Genomic DNA, 27,354 nt, shown 5'->3' on the forward strand with positions numbered 1-27,354 from the left:
CTGCTGGTCCACGCTGCACCAGTCCTGAGCCTCAACCTCGCTGCTGGGCTCATCCTCGCTCCTCGGCCTCGTCCTCACCCCTGGGTCCCATCCTCGCTCCTGGGTCCCGTCCTCGCTCCTCGGCCTCGTCCTCACCCCTGGGTCCCATCCTCGCTCCTGGGTCCCGTCCTCGCTCCTCGGCCTTGTCCTCGCTCCTGGGTCCCCACCTCGCTCCTGGGCCTCGTCCTCGCTCCTGGGCCTCGTCCTCGCTCCTGGGTCCCGTCCTCGCTCCTGGGCCCCGCCCTCGCTCCTGGGCCTCGTCCTCGCTCCTGGGCCCCGCCCTCGCTCCTGGGCCCCGCCCTCGCTCCTGGGTCCCGCCCTCGCTCCTGGGTCCCGTCCTCGCTCCTGGGCCCCGCCCTCGCTCCTGGGTCCCCGCCCTCGCTCTTGGGCCCCGCCCTCGCTCCTGGGTCCCGTCCTCGCTCCTGGGTCCCCACCTCGCTCCTGGGCCCCGCCCTCGCTCCTGGGCCCCGCCCTTGCTCCTGGGTCCCGCCCTCGCTCCTGGGTCCCGCCCTCGCTCCTGGGTCCCGTCCTCGCTCCTGGGCCCCGTCCTCGTTCCTGGGTCCCGTCCTCGCTCCTGGGTCCCCACCTCGCTCTTGGGCCTCGTCCTCGCTCCTGGGCCCCGCCCTCGCTCCTGGGCCCCGCCCTCGCTCCTGGGCCCCGTCCTCGCTCCTGGGCCCCGCCCTCGCTCCTGGGCCCCGCCCTCGCTCCTGGGTCCCGCCCTCGCTCCTGGGCCCCGCCCTCGCTCCTGGGTCCCGTCCTCGCTCCTGGGTCCCCACCTCGCTCTTGGGCCTCGTCCTTGCTCCTGTGCCCCGCCCTCACTCCTGGGCCCCGCCCTCGCTCCTGGGTCCCGCCCTCGCTCCTGGGTCCCGCCCTCGCTCCTGGGTCCCGTCCTCGCTCCTGGGCCCCGTCCTCGCCCCTGGGCCCCGCCCTCGCCCCTGGGTCCCGCCCTCGATCCTGGGCCCCGCCCTCGCTCCTGGGCCCCGCCCTCGCTCCTGGGCCCCGCCCTCGCTCCTGGGTCCCGCCCTCGCTCCTGGGTCCCGCCCTCGCTCCTGGGCCCCGCCCTCGCTCCTGGGCCCCGCCCTCGCTCCTGGGTCCCGTCCTCGCTCCTGGGCCCCGCCCTCGCTCCTGGGTCCCGCCCTCGCTCCTGGGTCCCGCCCTCGCTCCTGGGCCCCGCCCTCGCTCCTGGGCCCCGTCCTCGCCCCTGGGCCCCGCCCTCGCTCCTGGGCCCCGCCCTCGCTCCTGGGCCTCGTCCTCGCTCCTGGGCCCCGCCCTCGCTCCTGGGTCCCGTCCTCGCCCCTGGGCCCCGCCCTCGCCCCTGGGTCCCGCCCTCGCCCCTGGGTCCCGCCCTCGCCCCTGGGCCTCGCCCTCGCCCCTGGGCCCCGCCCTCGCTCCTGGGTCCCGCCCACGCTCCTGGGCCCCGCCCTCCTTATAGTGTGTCTCCTTTCCGTGAGTGTGTCCCGCAGTGCCTCCTTCCAGTGAGTGTGTCCCGCGGTGTCTCCTTCCAGTGAGTGTGTCCCGCGGTCTCTCCTTCCAGTGAGTGTGTCCCGCGGTGTCTCCTTCCAGTGAGTGTGTCCCGCGGTCTCTCCTTCCAGTGAGTGTGTCCCGCGGTGTCTCCTTCCAGTGAGTGTGTCCCGCGGTGTCTCCTTCCAGTGAGTGTGTCCCGCGGTGTCTCCTTCCAGTGAGTGTGTCCCGCGGTGTCTCCTTCCAGTGAGTGTGTCCCGCGGTGTCTCCTTCCAGTGAGTGTGTCCCGCGGTGTCTCCTTCCAGTGAGTGTGTCCCGCGGTGTCTCCTTCCAGTGAGTGTGTCCCGCGGTGTCTCCTTCCAGTGAGTGTGTCCCGCGGTGTCTCCTTCCAGTGAGTGTGTCCCGCGGTGTCTCTCCTTCCAGTGAGTGTGTCCCGCGGTGTCTCTGCTTCCAGTGAGTGTGTCCCGCAGTGTGTCTCCTTCCAGTGAGTGTGTCCCGCAGTGTGTCTCCTTCCAGTGAGTGTGTCCCGCGGTGTCTCCTTCCAGTGAGTGTGTCCCGCGGTGTCTCTCCTTCCAGTGAGTGTGTCCCGCGGTGTCTCTCCTTCCAGTGAGTGTGTCCCGCGGTGTCTCTCCTTCCAGTGAGTGTGTCCCGCGGTGTCTCTCCTTCCAGTGAGTGTGTCCCGCGGTGTCTCTCCTTCCAGTGAGTGTGTCCCGCGGTGTCTCTCCTTCCAGTGAGTGTGTCCCGCGGTGTCTCTCCTTCCAGTGAGTGTGTCCCGCGGTGTCTCTCCTTCCAGTGAGTGTGTCCCGCGGTGTCTCTCCTTCCAGTGAGTGTGTCCCGCGGTGTCTCTCCTTCCAGTGAGTGTGTCCCGCGGTGTCTCTCCTTTCAGTGAGTGTGTCCCGCGGTGTCTCTCCTTCCAGTGAGTGTGTCCCGCGGTGTATCTCCTTCTAGTGATTGAGTGCAGGAAGTGCACGCACCCGCAAGATACTTAATGCTTACAGATTTCCAGCTTTCGAGCGTCTCTACCCAGAGAGTGATGAGAATGTGGAACTCGCTACCACAGGGAGTGTTGAGGTGAACAGCACAGATATATTTAAGGGGAAGCTCGATAACTACGTGAGGGTGCATGGAATAGAAGGTTTTGGTGCCAGGGCGAGAAGAAGAAGGGTGGGATGAGGCTCGTGTGGAGCGTAAATACTGGCACGGACCGACGTTCCCTTTCATTTTTTTTGGGTGTCCAACCCCTTTAACGGGCTGCTTGGCCCATTCAAATTCCTGTGCATGCGCGGTTTTTCCTGCCGCCCAGCCGGCAAGTGGCCTGCGTAGGATCCGTCGGCCCGAATAGCCTATTTCTGCGCTGTAAACTCCACCTAATTCTACCTGCCCTCGTGTCCTGCGGTGTTTTTGTGCATTCCCTGGGCTCCCTCCGAATTTGAGTGCTGGCGAGGCAGACGTCCGTCAAGCCGCGATGGAAGCTCAGCGCGGCAGAAAATTTTATAGTCGGAAACACAAAATGAGACGGGACCCCAGCCATCGCCTTCAGAGAGCATCTGCCGTCCAGTATTGAAACCCCACCTCCCCCCACCCCCCAATCTGTTGCTGTTTGTGCGAGCTCCGAGGTCAATGCCCCGATGTTAATAAGAGCCTTAATCAATAAAGTACTTAACACTGGAGAGGGGAGGGGGGACTGCGAGAGAGGTTTTAACTCAGATTAATTTCCAATATTGACCTAAAGGACCAACAGTCAGGACCTTGTAAATGTGCTGAAAGGCTTTCGTTACTTGATAGATATAATTTGAGATAAGGAGCTTTGGGTAAAAAGGTAGCGTGGGTGGGGGGGAGTCTGCTGTGTTAGCAGATGGAGGGATAATAATGTTTCATAGCAGTAATTGCATCGCTGACGGCATCAAATGAGAGAAGGAAATAGACTGTAATGATATAAAAGCCCGGGCTTTGCTGGAGCTGATTATGGGCGTGTGTGTGTCGGGGCGGTGGGGGGGAGGCAGGGGGCTTTGCAGAAGCTTGGATTAGCAGTAACGAATGTAATCCTTCGGATTGGTGCTTAAACTCATCATATCATGGAGGGCGACATGCTTTTAAGTATCTCCAAGCGATTTGCCAGTCATTGAATATAATTTGTTGCGAACCTTTGTTTTTTGTTTTCTTTCTCCCTAATCTCCGTTCGGATGTATAACGCTGTTCTGGGGAAGCAAATATATTTGCTCTGTGTTTTTTTAATTTCACTTTGGCTTAATGTCCAAATTTCTGCGTCCGATTAAATTTTAAACTTGTTTTTTTTTTGTAGGATAATAAGTTTCAGTTAGGAACAATTGGAAGCAGGACTCCAGCCTACTTTAAATTGTAAACAGTTGATTTCGTGTCTTTTGCCCATTACCTTCTCTCCCCTCGCAAGAAAAAGGCAATCAAAAAAATAGCCCTCACTTTTGAAAGTTTTTTTTAGTGATTTTATGAACTGAAGTGTGGAGAAAGAAAGTAGAACCGGGGAATAAGTTGTGGTTGGCGGAGAAGAGAAGGTCAGAAGGCTGTGATTTTGAACTCCACATTGACCAGAAACTTAACTGGACCAGCCACATAAATACTGTGGCTACAAGAGCAGGCCAGAGGCTGGGTATTCTGCGGCGAGTGTCTCATCTCCTGACTCCCCAAAGCCTTTCCACCATCTACAAGGCACAAGTCAGGAGTGTGATGGAACAGTCTCCACTTGCCTGGATGAGTGCAGCTCCAACAACACTCAAGAAGCACGACACCATCCAGGACAAAGCAGCCCACTTGATTGGCACCCCATCCACCACCTTAAACATTCACTCCCTCCACCACCGGCGCGCCGTGGCTGCAGTGTGTATTATCTACAAGATGCACTGCAGCAACTCGCCAAGGCTTCTTCGGCAGCACCTCCCAAACCCGCAACCTCTTCCACCTAGAAGGACAAGGGCAGCAGGCGCGTGGGAACACCACCACCTCCAAGTTCCCCTCCAAATCACATTTGGAAATATATCGCCGTTCCTTCATCGTCGCTGGGTCAAAATCCCGGAACTCCCTCCCTAACAGCACTGTGGGAGCACCTTCACCACACGGACTGCAGCGGTTCAAGAAGGCGGCTCACCACCACCTTCTCAAGGGCAACTCGGGATGGGCAATAAATGCTGGCCTTGCCAGTGACTCCCACATCCCAGGAACGAATAAAAAAAGAATCAGCACATGGTTCCTGAATCTAGGCTGACGCTCCAGTGCGGCGCTGAGGGAGTGCTGCGTTGTCGGAGGTGCCATCTTTCGGATGAGACTTTAAACCGAGGCCCCCTCTGGCCTCTCAGGTGGACGTGAAAAGATCCCACGGTCACTATTTGAAAAAGAGCCGGGCAGTTCTCCCAGTCTCCGGGCCAACATTCCTCCCTCAAGCAACGCCACCAATAATAGATTAACTGGTGATTTAATCCCCCTTGCTGTTTGTGGCGTGTTGCTGATCTAGAATGGTCGTTTCCCTAGACCAGCAACAACTTGTATTTATATAGCCCTTGTAACGCAGTAAAACGTCCCGAGGCGCCTCACAGGAGCGATTATCAAACAAAATTTGACACCGAGCCACATAAGGGGATATTGGGACAGGTGACCAAAAGCTTAGTCAAAGAGGTAGGTTTTAAGGAGGAGAGAGTGTTCAGGGAGGGAATTCCAAAGCTTAGGGACCTCAAAGGTGAACGGGACTTGTAACAGTCACTGTACTTTGAAAGCGATTTTTTAAGTTTCAATTTTATGATGAGGCACAATGCAGTGCAAGTATTTGTTCCATTTCTTTAATAAATGTGGATATTTTCTATCCCCAACACATTCTTCCTTCCCAACTGACCAGTCATTGTTGGCACCGCCCTTGATTTGTTTTGCTGAAAACAAGTCCCTTTCTCAAATGGGCTCGGTGGGTCCCACGGGACTATTTGGAGTAAAGCAGGAGCTTCTGGCCAACATCCTCCTGTGGCCAACAGCATCAAAAACAGATTCACTCATGGCTCCTTGGTTTTGCTGTGCACACTTGGCTGTTGCATTTGCCATATTACAATAACTTATATTCTGGAAGGAAAAAGCTGGTGTCAGTAAAAAAAAAAAAGTGACCACAAAGCTGTCGGATTTTGCTAAGAACCCATCTGGCTCAGGAATGTCCTTGTGGGAAGGAAATCTGCCGCCCTTACCCGGTCTGGCCTATATGTGACTCCAGACCCACGCCAATGGGGTTGTCTCATTAACTGCCCTCTGAAGTGCCCTGGCACGCCACTTAATTGGATCAAAACCAGTAGAAGGCCTTCCACCACCACCTCAGAGCAGCTGGGGATAGCAATAAATGCTGGCTCTCGGTGAGGCTGCAGTGGAGTCAAAGTCCTTAGCAATTTAGGGGAGAAAATTGACAAGACAAAGAGGAATAAAGAAAAAATAACAACAGAAAATGCTGGAAATACTCAGCAGGCCAGGCAGCATCTGTGGAGAGAGAAACAGAGTTAATGTTTCAGGTCTGGGACCCTTCATCAGAACAGAAACGTTAACTCAGTTTCTCTCTCCACGGATGCTGCCTGGCCTGCTGAGTATTTCCAGCATTTTCTGTTGTTATTTCAGATTTCCAGCATCCGCAGTATTTTGCTATTACAGGAATAAAGAAAAACTTACTGACCAATGTTCCTCTTTCATTCATTTCCTTCCCTCCCTCTAACTCCCCCTCCCTCCAATTCACCCTCCCTCTAACTCCCCTCCCTCCCTCCAACTCCCCCCTCCCCTTCTCTCTTTCACTCTTTCTCTTTCTTTCACTCATTCACTCACACTCTCTCACTCTCTCACTCACACACACTCATTCTCTCTCACTCTCCCACTCTCTCTCTCACACTCACTCTCTCTCTCTCACTCTCCCACTCTCTCACTCTCCCACTCTCACTCACACTCACTCTCTCTCTCTCTCTCTCACTCTCTCACTCTCCCACTCTCCCACTCTCCCACTCTCTCACTCTCTCTCTCACTCTCTATCTCTCACTCTCACACACTATCTCTTTCTCTCACTCTCCCACTCTCTCACTCACACACACTCATTCTCTCTCACTCTCCCACTCTCACTCACACTCACTCTCTCTCTCTCTCTCTCTCACTCTCTCACTCTCCCACTCTCCCACTCTCCCACTCTCTCACTCTCTCTCACTCTCTATCTCTCACTCTCACACACTATCTCTTTCTCTCACTCTCCCGCTCTCTCACTCGCTCTCTCACTCTTTCTCTCCCTCTCTCTCCCGCTCTCACTCTCGCTCATTCTTTCTCTGTCATACTTTTACCCTCTCCCCTTAGACACTATCCTGCACTGAAGACTATGGAGCACATGGAGCACACGTTCTTGCCTCGGGTGAACCCCTATCGCTTCTGCACAATAATGGTGGAGAATATCCCCAGACTACGAGAGGAGATAAAGGAAGTTTCCATGTCTGACCTGAAGGACTTCCTGGAGAGCATCCGCAAGCACTCGGACAAAATCGGAGAGACTGCCATGAAGCAGGTGAGTCTGCCAGCCCGTACAGACACCACCATACATGGCGGGAGATAAAGGGGATATGATCAATCGCTTGGAGGGGGTGCAGCCAGGTTCTCTAGAATAATAGCAGGGCTTAAAAGGGTTCAGTTGTGAGGACAGCTTGCATAAACTTGGCTTGTACTCTGGTGAGTTTGGATTTTTGAAGGGTGATCTAATTGAGGTGTTTAAAATGATAATCGGGTTTTGAAAATGTATATACAGAGAATCTATTTCCTCTGGTGGGGGAATCCAGAACAAGGAGGTATTATTTCAAAATTCGAGCTAGGTTATTAAGAAGCGTAATCAAGAACCACTTTTCACACAATGGGAAATCTGGAACTCTCCCCAAATGACTGGATGCTTGAGAACAGTTGGAGCTTTCAAGACTGAGAGTGGTAGATTTTTGTTAAGTAAGGGCATTAAGGCATATGGATCAAAGACGGGTTAAATGGGGATGAGACACAGATCAGCCATGATCTAATTGAACAGTAGATCAGACTCGAAAGGGCTGAATGGCCTCCTCCTGTTCCTATGCTTCCACTGAAACTATTGGAGCAAGTTTCTGTTACTATGGAGCCAGGTGGATCATTTAACCTGCAAACTCGTTATATTATCAGAATAGGGCCCAGCGCGGGAGAAGCAGAGAAATGTGGGATTTACTTGTAGAATCTAACATTTAATTCCACTGCACAAAGGGTATCTGAAACTCTCCCCCCCCCCCTCCCCCCCAAACAGCTGTTGAGGCTGGGGGTCAATTGAAAATTTCAAAACTGAGATTGACAGATATTTGTTGGGCAAGGGTATTAAGGGTTATGGAACCAAGGTGGGTAATAGGAGTTCAGATAAGGAGCAGCCATGTTCTAGCTGAACGGCGGAACAGGCTTGAGGGGCTGAGTGGCCTCCTCCTGTTCCTAGGTTCCTAATTATACAGCGTGCTTTATGTAGCACGATGTAGCAAGGAAGTTCACACGGGGGTGGGGAGGAGAATCGGATACTGAGCAGGGGTTAGGAAAGGTGATTGAGCTGTGATTTTAAAAAAAATGTTGGAGAGATAGGAGTGAATTCCAAAGTCATGGCCATTCCATCAACGGTGCGGCAAAGTAGAGCAAGGTGAATGGTGGGCTGGGGTCTGAACAGTAGTAAACATCTGTGTGGATGTAGGACTGATGTGGGTTGCTGCCTGTCACAATTGGGAATTGAAATCTCACGTCATCGTCTGTATTATGTGATTTTTTTTTAATAAACAGAATGAGCTAAAATATTATAGCACCTTACCGGACGCATGGTACATTAGAAATTGCACAGTCCTTGCAGATACTTACAGCATATCTCTCGCCCGTTCCTGCAACATCTGAGTGACGGTATTGGAATAAACGGGTCTTTTTCCGAGTGGCAGGCAGTGACTGGTGGGGTACCGCAGGGATCGGTGCTAGGACCCCAGCTATTCACAATATATATAAATGAGCTAGACGAGGGAACTAGATGGCATATCTCCAAGTTTGCAGACAACACAAAGCTGGGTGAGCGCGTGTGCTGTGAGGAGGATGCAGAGAAACTCCAGTACGATTTGGACAGGTTGGGTGATTGGGCAGATGCATGGCAAATGCAGTATAATGTGGATAAATGCGAGGTTATCCACTTTGGTGGCAAAAGCAGGAAGGCAGAATATTATCTGAATGGCAATAGATTGGGAGAAGGGGAAGTGCAACGAGACCTGGGTGTCCTTGTGCACCAGTCGCTGAAGGTAAGCATGCAGGTGCAGCAGGCGGTTAAGAAGGCAAATGGTATGTTGGCCTTCATAGCGAGAGGATTCGAGTACAGGAGCAAGGATGTCTTGCTGCAGTTGTACAGGGCCTTGGTGAGACCACACCTTGAGTATTGTGTGCAGTTTTGGTCGCCTTATCTGAGGAAGGATGTTCTTGCCATGGAGGGAGTGCAGCGAAGATTCACCAGACTGATACCTGGGATGGCAGGAATGACGTATGAGGAGAGATTGGGTCGATTGGGCTTATATTCGCTGGAGTTTAGAAGAATGAGAGGGGATCTCATTGAAACTTATAAAAGTCTAACAGGACTAGACAGACTAGATGCAGGAAGGATGTTCCTGATGGTCGGGGAGTCCAGAACCAGGGGTCACAGTCTAAGGATAAGGGGTAAGCCATTTAGGACAGAGATGAGGAGGAATTTCTTCACTCAGAGAGTGGTGAACCTGTGGAATTCTCTGCCACAGAAGGCAGTAGAGGCCAATTCATTAAATATATTCAAGAAGGAGTTAGATATATTTCTTAAGGCTAAAGGGATCTGGGGAGAAGGCAGAGACAGGGTACTGAATTTGGATGATCAGCCATGATCTCATTAAATGACGGAACAGGCTCGAGGGGCTGAATGGCCTACTCCTGCTCCTATCTTCTATGTTTCTATGCGGTCACGGCGTCACACGTCAGCTGTTAAGTACGTCGTGCCGTGGAATAAAAACAGAAAATGCTGGAAATACTCAGCAGGTCAGGCAGCATCTGTGGAGCGAAACAGAGTTAACGTTTCAGGTCAATGACCCTTCGCCAGAACTGGAAAAAGCTGGAGATGGAACAGGTTTTTAAGCAAGTGCAGGGACGGGGAAAGGGGAGAGGGGAGGAAAGAACAAAAGGGAAGGCCTGTGATAGGATGGAAGGCAGGAGAGATTAAGAAACATTAAGAGATGGTGCAAGGCAAAAGGAGATGGTAATGGGACAAGTTAAGAAACAAGTTAAGACAAGTTAATGTCTCTTAATCTCTCCTGCCTTCCACCCTACCACAGACCTTCCCTTTTGTTCTTTCCTCCCCTCCCCCCTTTCTCTGCCCCCGCACTTGCTTAAAAACCTGTTCGATCTCCAGCTTTTTCCAGTTCTGACAAAGGGTCATCGACCTGAAACGTTAACTCTGTTTCTCGCTCTACAGATGTTTCCTGACCTGCTGAGTGTTTCCAGCATTTTTTTTTTTAATTTCAGATTTCTAACATCCGCAGTATTTTGCTTTTGAAATAGTGCCGTGGGATCTTTTGCATCAACCTCTGAGGGGGTAGACGTGACTTCGGTTTAACGTCTCCTCTGAAAGACGGCACCTCCGGACAGTGCAGCACTCCCTCAGCACTGCACTGGAGTATCAGCCTAGATTAATTCACTGACATGAGGCTTGAACCCACGACCTTCTGATTCAGCGGTGAGAGAGCTACCCGCTGAGCCACAGCAAGGCTACTAGAAAAAAGTTGCTTCCCTGACCAGGAATCGAACCTAGGCCGTGGCGGTGAGAGCGCCGACTCCTAACCACTACACTACCAAGGAACGCTCGAGCACCCAAAACCCTCAGAAGGACAGAGAGCCCCTACCACAGACTCACAGATTCCTTAGTAAACTGAGGCCCTCGCATACTGCTCAGACTCCAAGTACAGGAAACTCTCTGTTAACCGGCAAAATTCAGGAGTAGGTTCAGGTAAGTTTTACTATATTTTAGTGGCCGTGTAACCGGGGTTCCTGGATCTGTGGCCGTGTAACCGGGGTTCCTGCACCTGTGGCCGTGCAACAGGGACTCCTGGATCTGTGGCCGTGTAACCGGGATTCCTGTACCTGTGGCCGTGTAACCGGGGCTCCTGCGCCTGTGGCCGTGTAACCGGGGCTCCTGCACCTGTGGCCGTGTAACCGGGGCTCCAGTGCCTGTGGCCGTGTAACCGGGGTTCCTGCACCTGTGGCCGTGCAACAGGGACTCCTGGATCTGTGGCCGTGTAACCGGGGCTCCTGCGCCTGTGGCCGTGTAACCGGGGTTCTTGCACCTGAGGCCGTGTAACCGGGGCTCCTGCGCCTGTGGCCGTGTAACCGGGGCTCCAGTGCCTGTGGCCGTGTAACCGGGACTCCTGCACAAGTGCCGTGTAACCGGGACTCCTGCACAAGTGCTGTGTAACCGGGGCTCCTGCACCTGTGGCTGTGTGGCTGTGTACGAGGCTCTCGTACCTTGGTAAGTATACCTCTCTGTAATCCGGACTTTTTGATCAACCGGCACCACGCCGGTCCCGTCGGTGCCGGATTAAAAAAGAGTTTCCTGCAGCTCATAAGCAGCTTGAGTTTTTTTAAAAGAGGAGTTGATTTAATATCTGAATTTCCTGGCTGCCACTGTTGTCTGGTGCGCACTGTGTCAATGCGTGGTGACATGCTCACTGGTTGCTCGTTAAAACATGACAGGTTTTATTGGACGACAATCACCTGTTAGTTATGAGGCAGTAATTGTGTTCGTACATCTAACAGTTCTAAAGTAGAATTACTAGGAAATTATGAGTCTAGTATTATGTGTCGGCCGTGGCTCAGTGGGCAGCACTCTCGCCTCTGAGTCAGAAGGTCGTGGGCTCAAGTATCAATTCAGAGACTTGAGCACAATAATCAAGGCCGACACTACAGTGCGGTACTGAGAGAGTGCTGCCGTTTTTCAGAGGAGACGTTAAACTGAGGCCCCCCCCCATCTGCCCTCTCAGGTGGATGTAAAAGATCCTATGGCCCTATTTCGAAGAAGTGTAGGGGGAGTTATCCCCGGTGTCCTGCACAATATTTATCCCTCAACCAACATCACTGAAACAGATTATCTGGTCATCATCACATTGCTGTTTGTGGGAGCTTGCTGTGTGCAAATTGGCTGCCGCATTTCCTACATTACAACAGTGACTGCCGTCCTTACCTGGTCTGGCCTACATGTGACGCCAGACCCACAGCAATGTGGTTGACTCTTAATGCCCTCTGAAATGGCCTAGCAAGCCACTCAGTTGTAAACAACCGCTACGAAAAACAATAAGAATAAAACCGGAAGGACCACCTGGCATCGACCTCGGCACCGGAAACGACAACGGCAAACCCAGCCCTGTCGACCCTGCAAAGTCCTCCTTACCAACATCTGGGGGCTTGCGCCAAAATTGGGAGAGCTGTCCCACAGACTAGTCAAGCAACAGCCTGACATAGTCATAATTACCGAATCATACCTTACAACCAATGTCCCAGACACCACCATCACCATCCCTGGGTATGTCCTGTCCCACCGGCAGGACAGACCCAGCAGGAGTGGTGGCACCGTGGTATACAGTCGGGAGGGAGTAGCCCTGGGAGTCCTCAATATTGACTCAGGACCCCATGAGGTCTCATGGCATCAAGTCAAACATGGGCAAGGAAACCTCCTGCTGATTACCACCTACCACCCTCCCTCAGCTGATGAATCAGTACTCCTTCATGTTGAACACCAATTGGAAGAAGCACTGAGAGTAGCAAGGGCACAAAATGTCCTCTGGGTGAGGGACTTCAATGTCCATCACCAAGAGTGGCTCGGTAGCACCACAACTGACCGAGCTGGCCGAGTCCTAAAGGACATAGCTGCCAGACTGGGTCTGCGACAGGTGGTGAGGGAACCAACAAGAGGGAAAAACCTACTTGATCTCATTCTCACCAATCTACCTGTTGCAGATGCATCTGTCCATGACAGCATTGGTGGAAGTGACCACCGCACAGTCCTTGTGGAGACGAAGTCCCGTCTTCATGTTGAGGATACCCTCCAGCGTGTTGTGTGGCACTACCACCGTGCTAAATGGGACAGATTTCGAACAGATCTGGCAACTCAAAACTGGGCATCCATGAGGCGCTGTGGGCCATCAGCAGCAGCAGAATTGTATTCAACCACAATCTGTAACCTCATGGCCCGGCATATCCCTCACTCTACCATTACCATCAAGCCGGGAGACCAACCCTGGTTTAACGAAGAGTGCAGGAGAACATGCCGGGAACAGCACCAGGCATACCAAAAAATGAGGTGTCAACCTGGTGAGGCTACAACACAGGACTACTTGCATGCCAAACAACGGAAGCAACATGCGATAGACAGAGCTAAGCGATCTCACAACCATCGGATCAAATCAAAGCTCTGCAGTCCTGCCACATCCAGTCGTGAGTGGTGGTGGACAATTAAACAGTTAACAGGAGGAGGAGGCTCCAAAAATATCCCCATCCTCAATGATGGTGGAGCCCAGCACGTGAGTGCAAAAGACAAGGCTGAAGCATTTGCAACTATCTTCAGCCAGAAGTGCCGAGTGGATGATCCATCTCGGCCTCCTCCTGAGGTCCCCAGCATCACAGATGCCAGTCTTCAGCCCATTCAATTCACTCCACGTGATGTCAAGAAACGGCTGAAGACACTGGATACTGCAAAGGCTATGGGCCCTGACAACATTCCGGCAATAGTACTGAAGACTTGTGCTCCAGAACTAGCTGCGCCCCTAGCCAAGCTGTTCCAGTACAGCTACAACACTGGCATCTACCCGGCAATGTGGAAAATTGCCCAAGTATGTCCTGTCTACAAAAAGCAGGACAAATCCGACCCGGCCAATTACCGTCCCATCAGTCTACTCTCAATCATCAGCAAAGTGATGGAAGGTGTCGTCGACAGTGCTATCAAGCGGCACTTACTCAGCAATAACCTGCTAACTGACGCCCAGTTTGGGTTCCGCCAGGGCCACTCAGCTCCTGAACTCATTACAGCCTTGGTCCAAACATGGACAAAAGAGCTGAACTCAAGAGTGAGAGTGAGAGTGACTGCCCTTGACATCAAGGCAGCATTTGATCGAGTGTGGCATCAAGGAGCCCTAGCAAAACTGAAGTCAATGGGAATCGAGGGGAAAACTCTCCATTGGTTGGAATCATGCCTAGCACAAAGGAAGTTGGCTGTGGTTGTTGGAGGTCATTCATCTCAATCACATGACATCACTGCAGGAGTTCCTCAGGGCAGTGTCCTAGGCCCAACCATCTTCAGCTGTTTCATCAATGACCTTCCCTCCATCATAAGGTCAGAAGTGGGGATGTTCGCTGATGATTGCACACTGTTCAGCACCATTCGAGACTCGTCAGATACTGATGCAGTCCGTGTCCATATGCAGCAAGACCTGGACAACATTCAGACTTGGGCTGACAAGTGGCAAGTAACATTCGCACCACACAAGTGCCAGGCAATGACCATCTCCAACAAGCGAGACTCTAACCATCTCCCCTTGACATTCAATGGCATTACCATCGCTGAATCCCCCACTATCAACATCCTGGGGGTTACCATTGATCAGAAACTGAACTGGACCAGCCATATAAATACTGTGGCTACAAGAGCAGGCCAGAGGCTGGGAATTCTGTGGCAAGTGTCTCACCTCCTGACTCCCCAAAGCCTTTCCACCATCTACAAGGCACAAGTCAGGAGTGTGATGGAATACTCTCCACTTGCCTGGATGAGTGCAGCTCCAACAACACTCAAGAAGCTCGACACCATTCAGGATAAAGCAGCCCGCTTGATTGGAACTCCATCCACCTTCAACATTCACTCCCTCCACCACCGGCGCACTGTGGCTGCAGTGTGTACCATCTACAAGATGCACTGCAGCAACTCGCCAAAGCTCCTTCAACAGCACCTTCCAAACCCGCGACCTCTACCACTTAGAAGGACAAGGGCAGCAGACGCATGGGAACATCACCACCTACAAGTTCCCCTCCAAGCCACACACCATCCTGACTTGGACCTGTATCGCCGTTCCTTCACTGACGCTGGGCCAAAATCCTGGAACTCCCTTCCTAGCAGCATTGTGGGTGTACCTACACCATATGGACTGCAGCGGTTCAAGAAGGTGGCTCACCACCATCTTCTCAAGGGCAATTAGGGATGGGCACTAAATGCAGGCCTAGCCAGTGACGCCCACATCCCATCAATGAATAAAAAAAAACACTTCGAAAGTACTCCATTGACTGTAAAGTGATTTGGGACGTCCCGAGGTCATGGAAGCTCTATAGAAATGCACATCTTTTCTTTTTCCCTTTCTCTTCCTTCTCTCCTCTTTGTTCTTCCTTCCCTCTTTTTTTTTCTTTTTTTCCATTATACAGGAAACTTTTTTATCTGGCACCGACGGGACCGGCGTGGTGCCGGTTGATCAAAAAGTCCGGATTACAGAGAGGTATACTTACCAAGATACGAGAGCCCCGTACACGGCAACAGGTGCAGGAGCCCCAGTTACTCGGCACTTGTGCAAGAGTCCCGGTTACACGGCACTTGTGCAAGAGTCCCGGTTACACGGCACTTGTGCAAGAGTCCCGGTTACACGGCACTTGTGCAAGAGTCCCGGTTACACGGCACTTGTGCAAGAGTCCCGGTTACACGGCACTTGTGCAAGAGTCCCGGTTACACGGCACTTGTGCAAGAGTCCCGGTTACACGGCACTTGTGCAAGAGTCCCGGTTACACGGCACTTGTGCAAGAGTCCCGGTTACACGGCCACAGATCCAGGAACCCCGGTTACACGGCCACAGATCCAGGAACCCCGGTTACACAGCCACAGATCCAGGAACCCCGGTTACACGGCCACTAATATAAAGTAAAACTTACCTGAACCTACGCCTGAATTTTGCCGGTTGAGAGAGATTTACGGTTATTTAGGTGCCGGTTAAAAGAGAGTTTCCTGTAGTTGTCTGTCTCTCTTTCCTCTCTTGCCTCTCTTTCTTTCTTTCTTTCTCTCTCCCTCTCTCTCTTTCTAAAATGATTTGAACCAGGGGAATGGATGGTACAGTGGGTTAAACACTGTTTCAGCTCTGGATTTGAATGTCGCCCAGACAGATGGGGATGAAAGTCTCCTCTATCTGCTGAATGTCGGGGTTCATTGTGAGATAAGTTGGTTGCCATTTTAATCTGTCTCCCAGCGGGGTGGACCCCAGAACGTTTTACATTTCCCACATCAGCTGCCCTGTAGCATTTCATGAAATGGGGTCTGGAACTCACTGCCTGAAAGGCTGGTAGAGGCAGAGACCCTCATCACATTTACAAAGTACTGGGATATGCACTTGAAGTGCCGTAACCTCCAGGGCTACGGACCAAGAGCTGGGAAGTGGGATTAGGATGGATAGCTCTTTGTCGACCAGCACGGACACGATGGGCCGAATGGCCTCCTTCGGTGCTGTAAATTTCTATGATTCCATGAAACTCGTCACACTTGATACAATTAGGGGGCACTGTTCTGAGGTCAGGGCTGAGGCACCTTGTGGTAGAGGTGAGGAAGCTTTATTCTGCATCTAACTCATGCTGCACCTGATCTGAGGGTGCTGAACGGTGACACTGGGCAGCTGAAATGTTCCATTCCCCAGTACTGACACCCCTCACCTCTGTGAGCACAGGGTTCACACTTTCTTATTATTAAAAAAAGTGATTAATGATTTAGAACATTTCTGCTTGCTTTCTCTTCGGCATCCAGTTTTAAATATCAGAAATTTGAGGTCAGCCGCAGATCACAGATGTCGTATTTTTTGCCTGCACCCGTTGCTGAACGATGCATGTTAGAAACAAACCACTTGGAAAGTCTCTAACTGCAAAGTGCAAGGTTGCCATTTTCTTCTTGACACGGTGGCATAGTGGTTAGCACTGTTGCCTCACAGCGCCAGGGACCCGGGTTCAAATCCGGCCTCGGGTGACTGTCTGTGTGGAGTTTGCACATTCTCCCCGTGTTTGCGTGGGTTTCCTCCGGGTGCTCCGGTTTCCTCCCACAGTCCAAAGATGTGTGGGTTAGGTTGATTGGCCATGCTAAAAATTGGCCCTTAGTGTTAGGGGGGATTAAATACGTGGGGTTACGGGGATAGGGTTTGGGTGGGATGGCTGTCGGTGTAGGGACCGGGTGCTAGGGTTTGGATGATCAGCCATGATCTCGTTGAATGGCGGAGCAGGCTCGAAGGGCCGAATGGCCTACTCCTGCTCCTATCTTCTATGTTTCTATAATGTTCTCTCGCTCACAGTTTTGGAGATGCACGTTGGCCCAGACTGGCGTTGGTGGCAATAAACAGGGCTTTATAAATGGGCAGAACAGCCTGTGTTACATTACAGGGCACAACAAACAGATCTTATCACTACGATTTCAGTGAATTCTAATGGTGGGGATGTGAAATAACATGCTACGATCACTTGAACTGCAGTAATACCCAGCCGTGCGTTCATAGAATCGCACAGCACAGAAGGAGGCCTTTTAACCCATCGTGCCAGTGCGGACACTTTTAAATAGCTATCCACTTAGTCCCATTCCCCTGCTCTTGCCACGCCCAATTTTTCCTTTTCAGGTAATTATCCAATTTTTGAAAGTTTTTTTAAATTCGTATATGGGATGTGGGCGTTGCTGGCAAGACCAGCATTTATTGCCCATCCCTAGTTGCCCCTTGAGAAGGTGGTGGTGAGCCGCCTTCTTGAACCGCTGCAGTCCGTGTGGTGAAGGTACTCCCACAGTGCTGTTAGGGAGGGAGTTCCAGGACTTTGGCCCAGTGACGATGAAGGAACGGCCGATATACTTCTAAGTCAGGATGGTGTGTGACTTGGAGAGGAACTTGGAGGTGGTGGTGTTCCCATGCGCCTGCAGCCCTTGTCCTTCTAGGTGGAAGAGGTCGCGGGTTTGGGAAGTGCTGCCAAAGAAGCCTTGGCGAGTTGCTGCAGCGCATCTTGTAGATGGTACACACTGCAGCCACGGTACGCCGCTGGTGGAGGGAGTGAATGTTTAAGGTGGTGGATGAGCTGCCAATCAAGCAGGCTGCTTTGTCCTGGATGGTGTCGAGCTTCTTGAGTGTTGTTGGAGCTGCACTCATCCAGGCAAGTGGAGAGTATTACATCAGACTCCTGACTTGTGCCTTGTAGATGGTGGAAAGGCTTTGGGGAGTCAGAAGGTGAGACACTCGCCACAGAATACCTAGCTTCTGACCTGCTCTTGTAGCCACAGTATTTATGTGGCTGGTCCAGTTAAGTTTCTGGTCAATGGTGACCCCCCAGGATGTTGATGGTGGGGGATTCGGCGATGGTAATGCCGTTGAATGTCAAGGGGAGGTGGTTAGACTCTCGCTTGTTGGAGATAGTCATTGCCTGGCACTTCTGTAGCGCGAATGTTACCTACCACTTATCAGTTACTATTGAATCTGCTTCCAGCACCCTTTCAGGCAGCACATTCCAGATTACATAGGATATACGGCACAGAAACAGGCCATTCGTCCCAACCAGTCCATGCTGGCGTTTATGCTCCACTTGAACCTCCTCCCGTCTTTCCTCATCTAACTCCCATCAGCATAACCCTCTATTCCCTTCTCCCTCATGTGTTTATCTAGCCTCCCCTTAAATTCATCTATACTATTCGCCTCAACCACTCCCTGTGGTAGCGAGTTCCACATTCTCACCACTCTCTGGGTAAAGAAGTTTCTTCTGAATTCCCTATTTGATTTCTTGGTGTCTATCTTATATTGATGGCCTCTAGTTATGCCCTTCCTCACAAGTGGAAACACTCGCTCTGTACTGTATCCACTCTTATCAAAACCTTTCATAATTTTAAGGACCTCTATTAAGTCACCCCTCCGCCTTCTCTTTTCAAGAGAAAAGAGACCCAGCCTGTTCATCCTTTCCTGATAGGTATACACTCGCATTTCTCGTATCGTCCTTGTAAATCTTCTTTGCACCCACCCCAGTGCCTCGATATCCTTTTTATAATATGGCGACCAGAATTGTACACAGATCATAACAACTCAGTGCATTTAAAAAGAAATTCTCCTCACTTCCCCTCAGGAAGAACGTGTGGAACAGGATACTTACTGCTATTTGTTTCTCCAAAAAAGCGGGTCTTTCAACGTGCTGTCACTGTGTTCAGGATGCAATATGTGGGCGTTGAGAAGGGGGTTTTGAGGGTTATGGCGGAGCTCGATTTTGTTTTTAAACGAGAGATGAGGCAGGGAACAGGTGCTTGTTGGGCCTGACAAAGAGTGGGCGGGGAGAAGAACCGTCCATGGTTTCTGGATGGAACAGGCTTAATGGGCCAAATGACCTTTTCTCACTCCAGACTCTCGCGCTGCATTGCAAATTGTTACTGATCCATAGCGGTCCAGATGGCCAGTACAAAATTGAGAACAGTCCCATCCACCACTCATGCCCTGCAACCCCTTTACTCCACCGAACACCTGTTCAGTTCCTCCTTGAATTTGCTGACACTGTTTAGCTCCCCAGTGTAGTCTGTTCTATGTATTTGCCACTTGACGTAAGAAAACTACTAGGCACTTGGTCTGAGTATTAAACAAGGCTTTAATCAACTGTTTTTCAACATGGAGATCTAGTTGTGTCCTTCACTAGTTCCTGTTAAAGATTGTCCTGAGCAAGCTGGGCCCATGCCCGAGTATTTATACTCTCCCTGGACAGCGCCACCAGCAGGCCGCCCAGTATCATTTCATAAGTAATTTCCACATGAATGGCAAGATTCATGTCACCACTTTTGCTGCAAAGTAGTTAAATAGAAACTGTTTGTTTAGCTTTTCTCTTCTGAGTATGAGTCAGAGGGTTGTGAATCTTTGGAATTCTCTACCCCACAGGGCTGTGGATGCTGAATCATTGAATATATTTAAGGCTGAGAGAGAGATAGATTTTTGGACTCGAGGGGAATCAAGGGATATGGGGATCGGACGGGAAAGTGGAGTTGAGGTCAAAGATCAGCCATGATCTTACTGAATGTCGGAGCAGGCTCGAGGGGCCGTAGGGACGACTCCTGCTCCTAATTCTTATGTTCTCAGGAGCACTCCCCTCCCCCCCCCCGCCCCCCCCCCCCCCAAACCTTACGTTGAACTTAGGATTGTCAGAAATTGCGGGTGAATTTATACAAAGTTTACAAACACTTAATAGGATAACACTGGGAAAGAGTACGCCAGTGCTGTGGCCGTAGCGCTGGACTGGCAAACGGGGTCGTAAGTTCAAATCCCACCAGAACAAGTTGTAAACTTGAGCTTAATAAATCTGATAATTCGTTGATTGTTGTGAAACCCCAGCTGTCTGCTAATTGAAACTTATAAAATTCTAACAGGACTGGACAGACTAGATGCAGGAAGAATGTTCCCGATGGTCGGGGAGTCCAGAACCAAGGGTCACAGTCTAAGGATAAGGGGTAAGCCATTTAGGACAGAGATGAGGAGGAATTTCTTCACCCAGAGAGTGGTGAACCTGTGGAATTCTCTACCACACAAGGCAGTTGAGGCCAATTCATTAAATATATTCAAGAAGGAGTTAGATATATTTCTCAAGGCTAAAGGGATCAAGGGATATGGGGAGAAGGCAGGGACAGGGTACTGAATTTGGATGATCAGCTATGATCGCATTGAATGGCGGAGCAGGCTCGAGGGGCCGAATGGCCTACTCCTGCTCCTATCTTCTATGTTTCTTATGTCCTTCAGGGAAGGGAATCTGCCGCCCTTACCCGGTCTATCTTACACACGCGACTCCAGGCCAACAATAAGCCAGCTGACTCTCGATGCCCTTTCAGATGGCAGTGAGGGATGAGCAATCAATGCGTCTTTGCCAGTGTTGAAAAAGAAGTACGAGAAAGCAGAGTTGTTTTCAATTTTGAAAAGTCTCTGCAATTATCTTCCTTCTCGTTGCCCTTTTCAAGTGGTCCGCTGATGACAGAGAGCCGAAACCATCAGTGGGAAGATAATATTCCCGAAATAGACAAGCTCCCCAAGAAAAAAACAAAAAATTTCCAAGTTAGCATCAAAATCGTACAAACGCCTGAAGTGTTTATACTGCTGGAAGAATGTTAACTTTAAAAAAAAAGTATGTGTTTTAGTTAAAAAGGGAGCCTGGCCCTTGGAACTCCTTGTGAAGGAGGGTAATGTGACCTTAGGGCCCATTTAAATTGATCAAACTATAATACAGAATTTTTTGTTTAAACAGTTTAGTGGGAGATCAGCTTGGAGGATTAGTGATTCTAACCAGGCTGAATCCAAGCTCCGCTGGCCCCGCATGCTACAAGTTGACCAAGATCCTCATCGTGGCCCCTCCGGGGACTTGCCTGACCCTACCTCCAGCCGTATGTCCCTGTATGCACCCTTTGCTCTCCTGAGGCCCAGAGGGTCTCCCTGTCCCCTACTCCACAATCAGCGGACGTCATTTCAGCTGCTGTGCTCATGTGCACTGGAACTTTAAGAAACAACTTGCATTTCCACAGCGCCTTTCACGACCTCAGGTCATCCAAAGGAAGTACTTTTTGGAAGTGTAGTCACTGTTGTAATGTAGGAAACGCGGCAGGCAATTTGCGCGCAGCAAACTCCCACAAACAGCAATGTGATAAATGACCAGATAATCTGTTTTTTTCGTGATGTTGGTTGAGGGATAAGTATTGGCCAGGACATTGGGAAGAAATCCCCATCTCTTTCAAAAAGTGGCCGTGGGATCTTTTACATCCACCTGAGAGAGCAGATGGGGCCTCGGTTTAACGTCTCATTCAAGAGACAGCACCTCCGACAGTGCGGCACCCTTCGCTTCAAATGTCATTCATTGTTCGCTGCAAGAAGACAATAATAAACTTGCAGAATGGGCATATATAATTGACAAATGAATTTCAACATAGATAAGTGTGAGGTATTACATTTTGGTAAGAAAAATAGGGAGGTCACATATTACTTGCAAAATACAAATCTAAATGGGGTAGAAGAACAAAGGGATCTCAGAGTACAAATACACAAATCACTAAACGTAGCGACACAGGTTAACAAGGCCATAAAAAACGCAAACCAGGCACTAGGGTTTATTTCTAGAGGGATAGAATTGAAAAGTAATGAAGTTATACTAAACTTGTATCAAACCTTTGACCACACTTGGAGTACTGCGTACAATTCTGGTCGCTATATTATAAAAAGGATCTAGAAGCACTGGAGAGGTTGTGAAAAAAATCCACAAGGATGATACCAGAAATGCGAGGCTATACCTATCGGGAAAGGATGAACAGGCTGGGTCTCTTTTCTCTTGAAAAAAGAAGGCTGAGGGGTGACATAATAGAGATCTTTAAAATTATGAAAGGTTTTGATAGATTGGATACAGAGAGAGTGTTTCCACTTGTGGGGAAGAGCATAACTAGAGGTCACCAAGAAATCCAATAGGGAATTCAGAAGAAACCAGAGAGTGGTGAGAATGTGGAACTCGCTACCACAGGGAGTGGTTGAGGCGAATATCGATGCATTTAAGGGGAGGCTAGATAAACATATGAGGGAGAAGGGAATAGAGGGTTATGCTGATAGAGTTAGATGAGGAAGGACAGGAGGAGGCTCGAGTGGAGCATAAACGCCGGCATGGACTGGTTGGGCCGAATGGCCTGTTTCTGTGCTGTATATCCTGTGTAAGTTCTTTGCGATGCCGCGAAGATCTGCTAAGGCGGTATATAAATGCAAATATCTTCCTCCTTGCCATGTGTGCTGTTGGATCACAGATGTTCCTCCTGAGAAATGTTGCAGCCATTCAGCCCATCAAGTCTGTTCTGGCGGTTCTCCTCTCGTGAGCCCCCTTGTTTAAACACCAGTCTCCAGCTTGCTCCCCATAACCTGCAACATTCCCCTCTTTTTCAGGCAACTAACTGTAGTCTACTCCTTTCAATTCAGAGCTGCATATCCATTAACTTGAATTGAAATTGTGCAACAAAGACGTCCTCTGTGTTCTATTTAAATCGTTTAATTTGAATTACTTTTGAGTGACAAATATTTTTGAATAAACGGGAGTACAGTGTCATTCCCTTTTAAAGTTATGCTAAACCTAGGGGGGATAGTTCGGCCCCCAGCTGGAGTGTTGTGTCCAATTCTGGGCACCGCACTTTAGGAATGACGTGAAGGTTTGGAGAGGGTGCGGAGGAGATTTACTAGATTGGTTCCAGGGATGAGGGACTTCAGTTACATGGACTAGACTGGAGAAACTGGGGTTGTTCTCCTTGGAGCAGAGAAGGCTAAGAGGAGATTTGATAGAGGTGTTTACAATCATGAAGGGTTTAGATAGAGTAAATACAGAGAAACCGTTTCCAATGGCTGAAGGGTTGAAAACCAGAGGGCACAGATTTAAGAATTGGAAATACTTTATTACGCAGTGAGTGGTTAGGATTTGGAATGCCCTGCCTGATCGGGTGATGGAAACAGATTTAGCAGTAGCCTTTAAAAGGCAATTGGATAAATACTTGAAGGAGAAAAAATTGCAGGGCTATGGGGAAAGAGCAGGCGGAGTGGGACTGACTGGATTGCTCTTCGAAAGAGCCGGCGCAGACTCGATGGGCCGAATGGCCTCCTTCGGTGCCGGACTATTCTAGGATTGTGAATTCCGACAACGGTTTGTGGCAGAGAATTCCAAATGTGGAGACAATTTTTCTAACCTGAAACATTCTGAGATTAAAGTAGTATCTCCACTGACACTGGCTGGGGTAATTCTCTGTGGCTGGCCTTGGGTTCTAGGCTGGGACTCGGGAGTGGGGAGGTGGGGGTGGGCGGGGGGGAATACTGGCTTTTTGGAATGTATCTTCGCTGAGAAAAGTATTCAGCCCATTAGCTTTATACGTTGGTTTATCTGATGATGGAAAGTGTGGGACTGGTGAGAGATTTGACAGTGCCAGCCGGGGCTCAGTTGGTTGTGGGCTCGAGTCCCACTTCAGAGATTTGAAGCCATAATCCAGGTTGATACTCCAGTGCAGTGCTGAGGGAGTGCTGCACTGTCGGAGGTGCCGTCTTTCAGGTGAGACGTTAAACCGAGGCCCCGTCTGCCCTCGCAGGTGGATGTAAAAGATCCCACGGCCACGATTTAGGAGGAGAGCAGGGGAGTTCTCCAATACTAAACCCTCTATCAACACAAAGATTGATTATCTGATCATTATCTCATTGCTGTTTGTGGGAGCATTATTAGCTCCCATTGCCACGCTTCCCACATTAAAACAGTGACCACACTTCAAAAGTACTTAATTGGCTGTAAAGCGCTTTGGGACGTCCTGAGGTGCAAATTCTTTCTTTCTTTATTTTCTCACCAACAACTCGTCCTGTCTTGGTAGACGCTTCCTCTTCACAGGCCACTCATGTGACCCTGGGGACATGTTTAAAATGATCAAACTATTAATACAGAATCTTTTGTTTAAACGGTTCAGGGGGCGATCTACTGGGAGGATTTGTAATTCTAACCAGGCTGAATCCCCAGCTCCACTGGCCCCACCCCCTGCATGCTGACCAAGTTGACCAAGCTCCTCGTGGCTTTAAAGTCGCTCTTGGGCCTTGCCCGACCTCCAGCCATATGTCCCTGTACGCACCCTTAACTTCCGGATGTCCAGCATCTCGCCCACTCACTGCAATCGGTGGATATCATTTTACATAGAAACATAGAAGATAGGAGCAGGAGTAGGCCATTCGGCCCCTCGAGCCTGCTCCGCCATTTAATGAGATCATGGCTGATCATCCAAACTCAGTACCCGGTCCCTGCTTTCTCCCCATATCCCTTGATCCCTTTAGCCTTAAGAAATATATCTAACTCCTTCTTGAATATATTTAATGAATTGGCCTCAACTGTCTTCTGTGGTAGAGAATTCCACAGGTTCACCACTCTCTGGGTGAAGAAATTCCTCCTCATCTCTGTCCTAAATGGCTTACCCCGTATCTTTAGACTGTGACCCCTGGTTCTGGACTCCCCCGCCATCGGGAACATCCTTCCTTTCAATGAGATCCCCTCTCATTCTTCTAAACTTTTAGCCGCTGTGGTCCTGTGGAATCTAGACAGTGAGTGTCCGCAGGCTGTTCGATTGTGATCTCGCTGTCTAAGGGCGTGTACTTTCCCAGCACGGGAGACTGGATATGTTCCTGCCAACGACAATGCTACCCAAGGTTCAGCCTCGTTAACCCGGGGAATGCTGAGGTGAATTGCTGCCTCACCTGAGGGCCGTAAACGCAGTGTGAACCCAGAAGAAAGAAGAACCGCCTGCATATTTGTACAGCGACCTTCCTGTCCTTGGGAAGCTCCGATTTGGTTAGGATGCTGGGAAAATGCTCTTTGGATTTCTCAAAGTCGCCTAAATCGGGAGACAGGGCTTGGTTTTAACGTCTCGTGCAAGAGACGGCAGTGACAACACACTCGCTCAGCGCTGCACCGAAGTGCCAGCCTGGACGATGCACTCAAGTCCCTTGTGAAGCTTGAACACACAACGTTCTGACTCCGAGTCCTACCACAAAGTTAAAGCTGCCAGAGATTGCAAAACTGGGGGACGGAAGACAATGTTTCCCCTCTTTTTTTTGGAGTGCACGGTCCCCTTCACAGTTTCTCGCAATTTTAACATTGGAAAAGCCGGTCCCGGGCTGCGTGAGACCGGCAGACAGCCGCGCAGCTTAGAGGGAACGTTGACGGGGGGGTGGGGGGGGGGCTTCCGGTGTGTACAGCTCAGCTAGGAGATGCACTTAACAACTGAGCCTCTTAGGGAGTCTGACTACGTGGTAAAATAAGGCGTTACCAATGACCTAACCACAGGCAGTGCGCCTTTGCCATGGCTGAATCAGGTACAGCTGATGCACATCCATGTAATGTCGGCACCTTAAACATTCATTCCTCCACCACCGTGGCTGCAGTGTGTACCATCTACAAGCTGCACTGCAGCAACTCACCAAGGCTTCTTCCACAGCACCTCTCAAACCCGTGTTCTCCACCACCTAGAAGGACAAGGGCAGCAGGTGCATGGGAACACCACCACCTCCAAGCTCCCCTCCAAGTCACACACCATCCCACCTTGGAAATATATTGGCCGATCCTTCATCGTCGCTGGGCCAAAATCCTGGAACTCCCTCCCTAACAGCACTGTGGGAGCACCTTCACCGCACGGACTGCAGCGGTTCAAGAAGGCGGCTCACCACCACCTTCTCGAGGGCAATTAGGGATGGGCAATAAATGCTGGCCCTGCCAGTGATGCCCACTTCCCCGGAATGAATTTATTTTAAAAATGAGCATGTTTCACACCAATCTGGGAAGCCGCCCCCTTTATTCCTTTGAGGGCAGTATGTATACTCAAACACTCAGCTGTGTGTCAGCTGTGGCTCAGTGGGCAGCACTCTGACCTCTGAGTCAGAAGGTTGTGGGTTCAAGTCCCACTCCAGAGACTTGAGCACAATAATCTAGGCTGACACTCCCAGTGCAGTAATGAGGGAGTGCTGCACTGTCGGAGGTGCTGTCTTTCGGATAAGACGTTAAACCGAAGCCCCGTCTGCCTTCTCAGGTGCACGTAAAAGATCCCATGGCACTATTTCGAAGAAGAGCAGGGGATTTATCCATGGTGTCCTGGCCCAATATTTATCCCTCAATCAACATCACTTAAACAGATTATGTGACCATTATCACATTGCTGTTTGTGGGAGCTTGCTGTACGCAAATTGGCTGCCGCGTTTCCTACATTACAACAGTGACTCCACTTCAAAAAGTACTTCATTGGCTGTCAAGGGCTTTGGGACGTCCGGTGGCCGTGAAAGGCACCATGTAAATGCAAGTCTTTCACTCACTCACTCACTCGCGTGCGCGCTCACGCACTCGAGCGCTGTAAGTGAAGGCATACACTTCATCCCGAATTTATTTTAAATGGAACGCTCGCCTGTCGGACTTCGCAAGTTGGCTGCTCTGACCCGGTGACCTTTCCTCTGCTTGGCAGCCAGGGTCTGTAGCTGGTTCAGCCAGAGTTGAGAGATAATTGCGGCAGGAGCTGAAGTTGCAATGCAGTGCGGGTTTTTTCGCAGTACACCCTCGGGGCCAAGTCTTTTTTTTCGGAGTCTGGTACAAATTTCAAAGCATGTGTTAAGTTTTATGTGATGCTGATTAAAATGGTGGGTTTAGGGAACTGGCAGCGTTGAGAACTACATCTGCCAGCAGGCATGTAAAGAAGATTTTTTTTTTTTTTTTTTTTTGCTTCACATTAAAAAAAACAGGAGCCAAACTCTTTTTTTCCCTCTAAATTTCTTTTCTCAAAAGCCATGGGAAAGGAGTGAAAACAGATATCGTGCAGAGGGGATTTGTACAAAAACACAGAGATCGTAAAACTTTCACTGCAGTTTCTATTAGTTTAATGCTCATTTGTTTTCTTTACTTTATACACCAGCCTTTCTCTTTTTAAATAGTTTTTAAAATCTTTTTTGTGTGAGAATTTTTCTACTTCTGAAAGTGAGGATGTTAGCCCGATTCACTTGCTCATTTTAGTCACCCAGTATTACTGTCACCACTCCCAATGCAGGTACAGCACGGGTTAGATACAGACTAAAGCTCCCTCTACACTGTCCCATCAAACACTCCCAGGCCAGGTACAGCACGGGTTAGATACAGAGTACAGCTCCCTCTACACTGTCCCATCAAACACTCCCAGGGCAGGTACAGCACGGGTTAGATACAGAGTAAAGCTCCCTCTACACTGTCCCAGCAAACACTCCCAGGACAGGTACAGCACGGGTTAGATACAGACTAAAGCTCCCTCTA

General features: G+C 50.4%; 1 protein-coding gene across 2 annotated transcripts in view; it reads left to right on the plus strand.

Annotated features, from left to right (window-relative positions):
• The window catches only part of LOC147123782 (exocyst complex component 6B-like), an 860,046-nt gene that overhangs the window by 203,466 nt on the left and 629,226 nt on the right, over positions 1 to 27,354 (plus strand). For both annotated transcript variants that reach the window (XM_085975948.1, XM_085975954.1), the window contains one exon: positions 6,829 to 7,033. In XM_085975948.1, coding sequence (XP_085832074.1) covers positions 6,829 to 7,033 — 205 coding nt within the window. The remainder of the gene's footprint in view (positions 1 to 6,828; positions 7,034 to 27,354) is intronic.

The sequence above is a fragment of the Somniosus microcephalus genome, chromosome 2 (assembly GCF_052327205.1).
Source record: "Somniosus microcephalus isolate GS21.2 chromosome 2, FLI_Smic_1.0, whole genome shotgun sequence".
Lineage (NCBI taxonomy): Eukaryota > Metazoa > Chordata > Chondrichthyes > Squaliformes > Somniosidae > Somniosus > Somniosus microcephalus.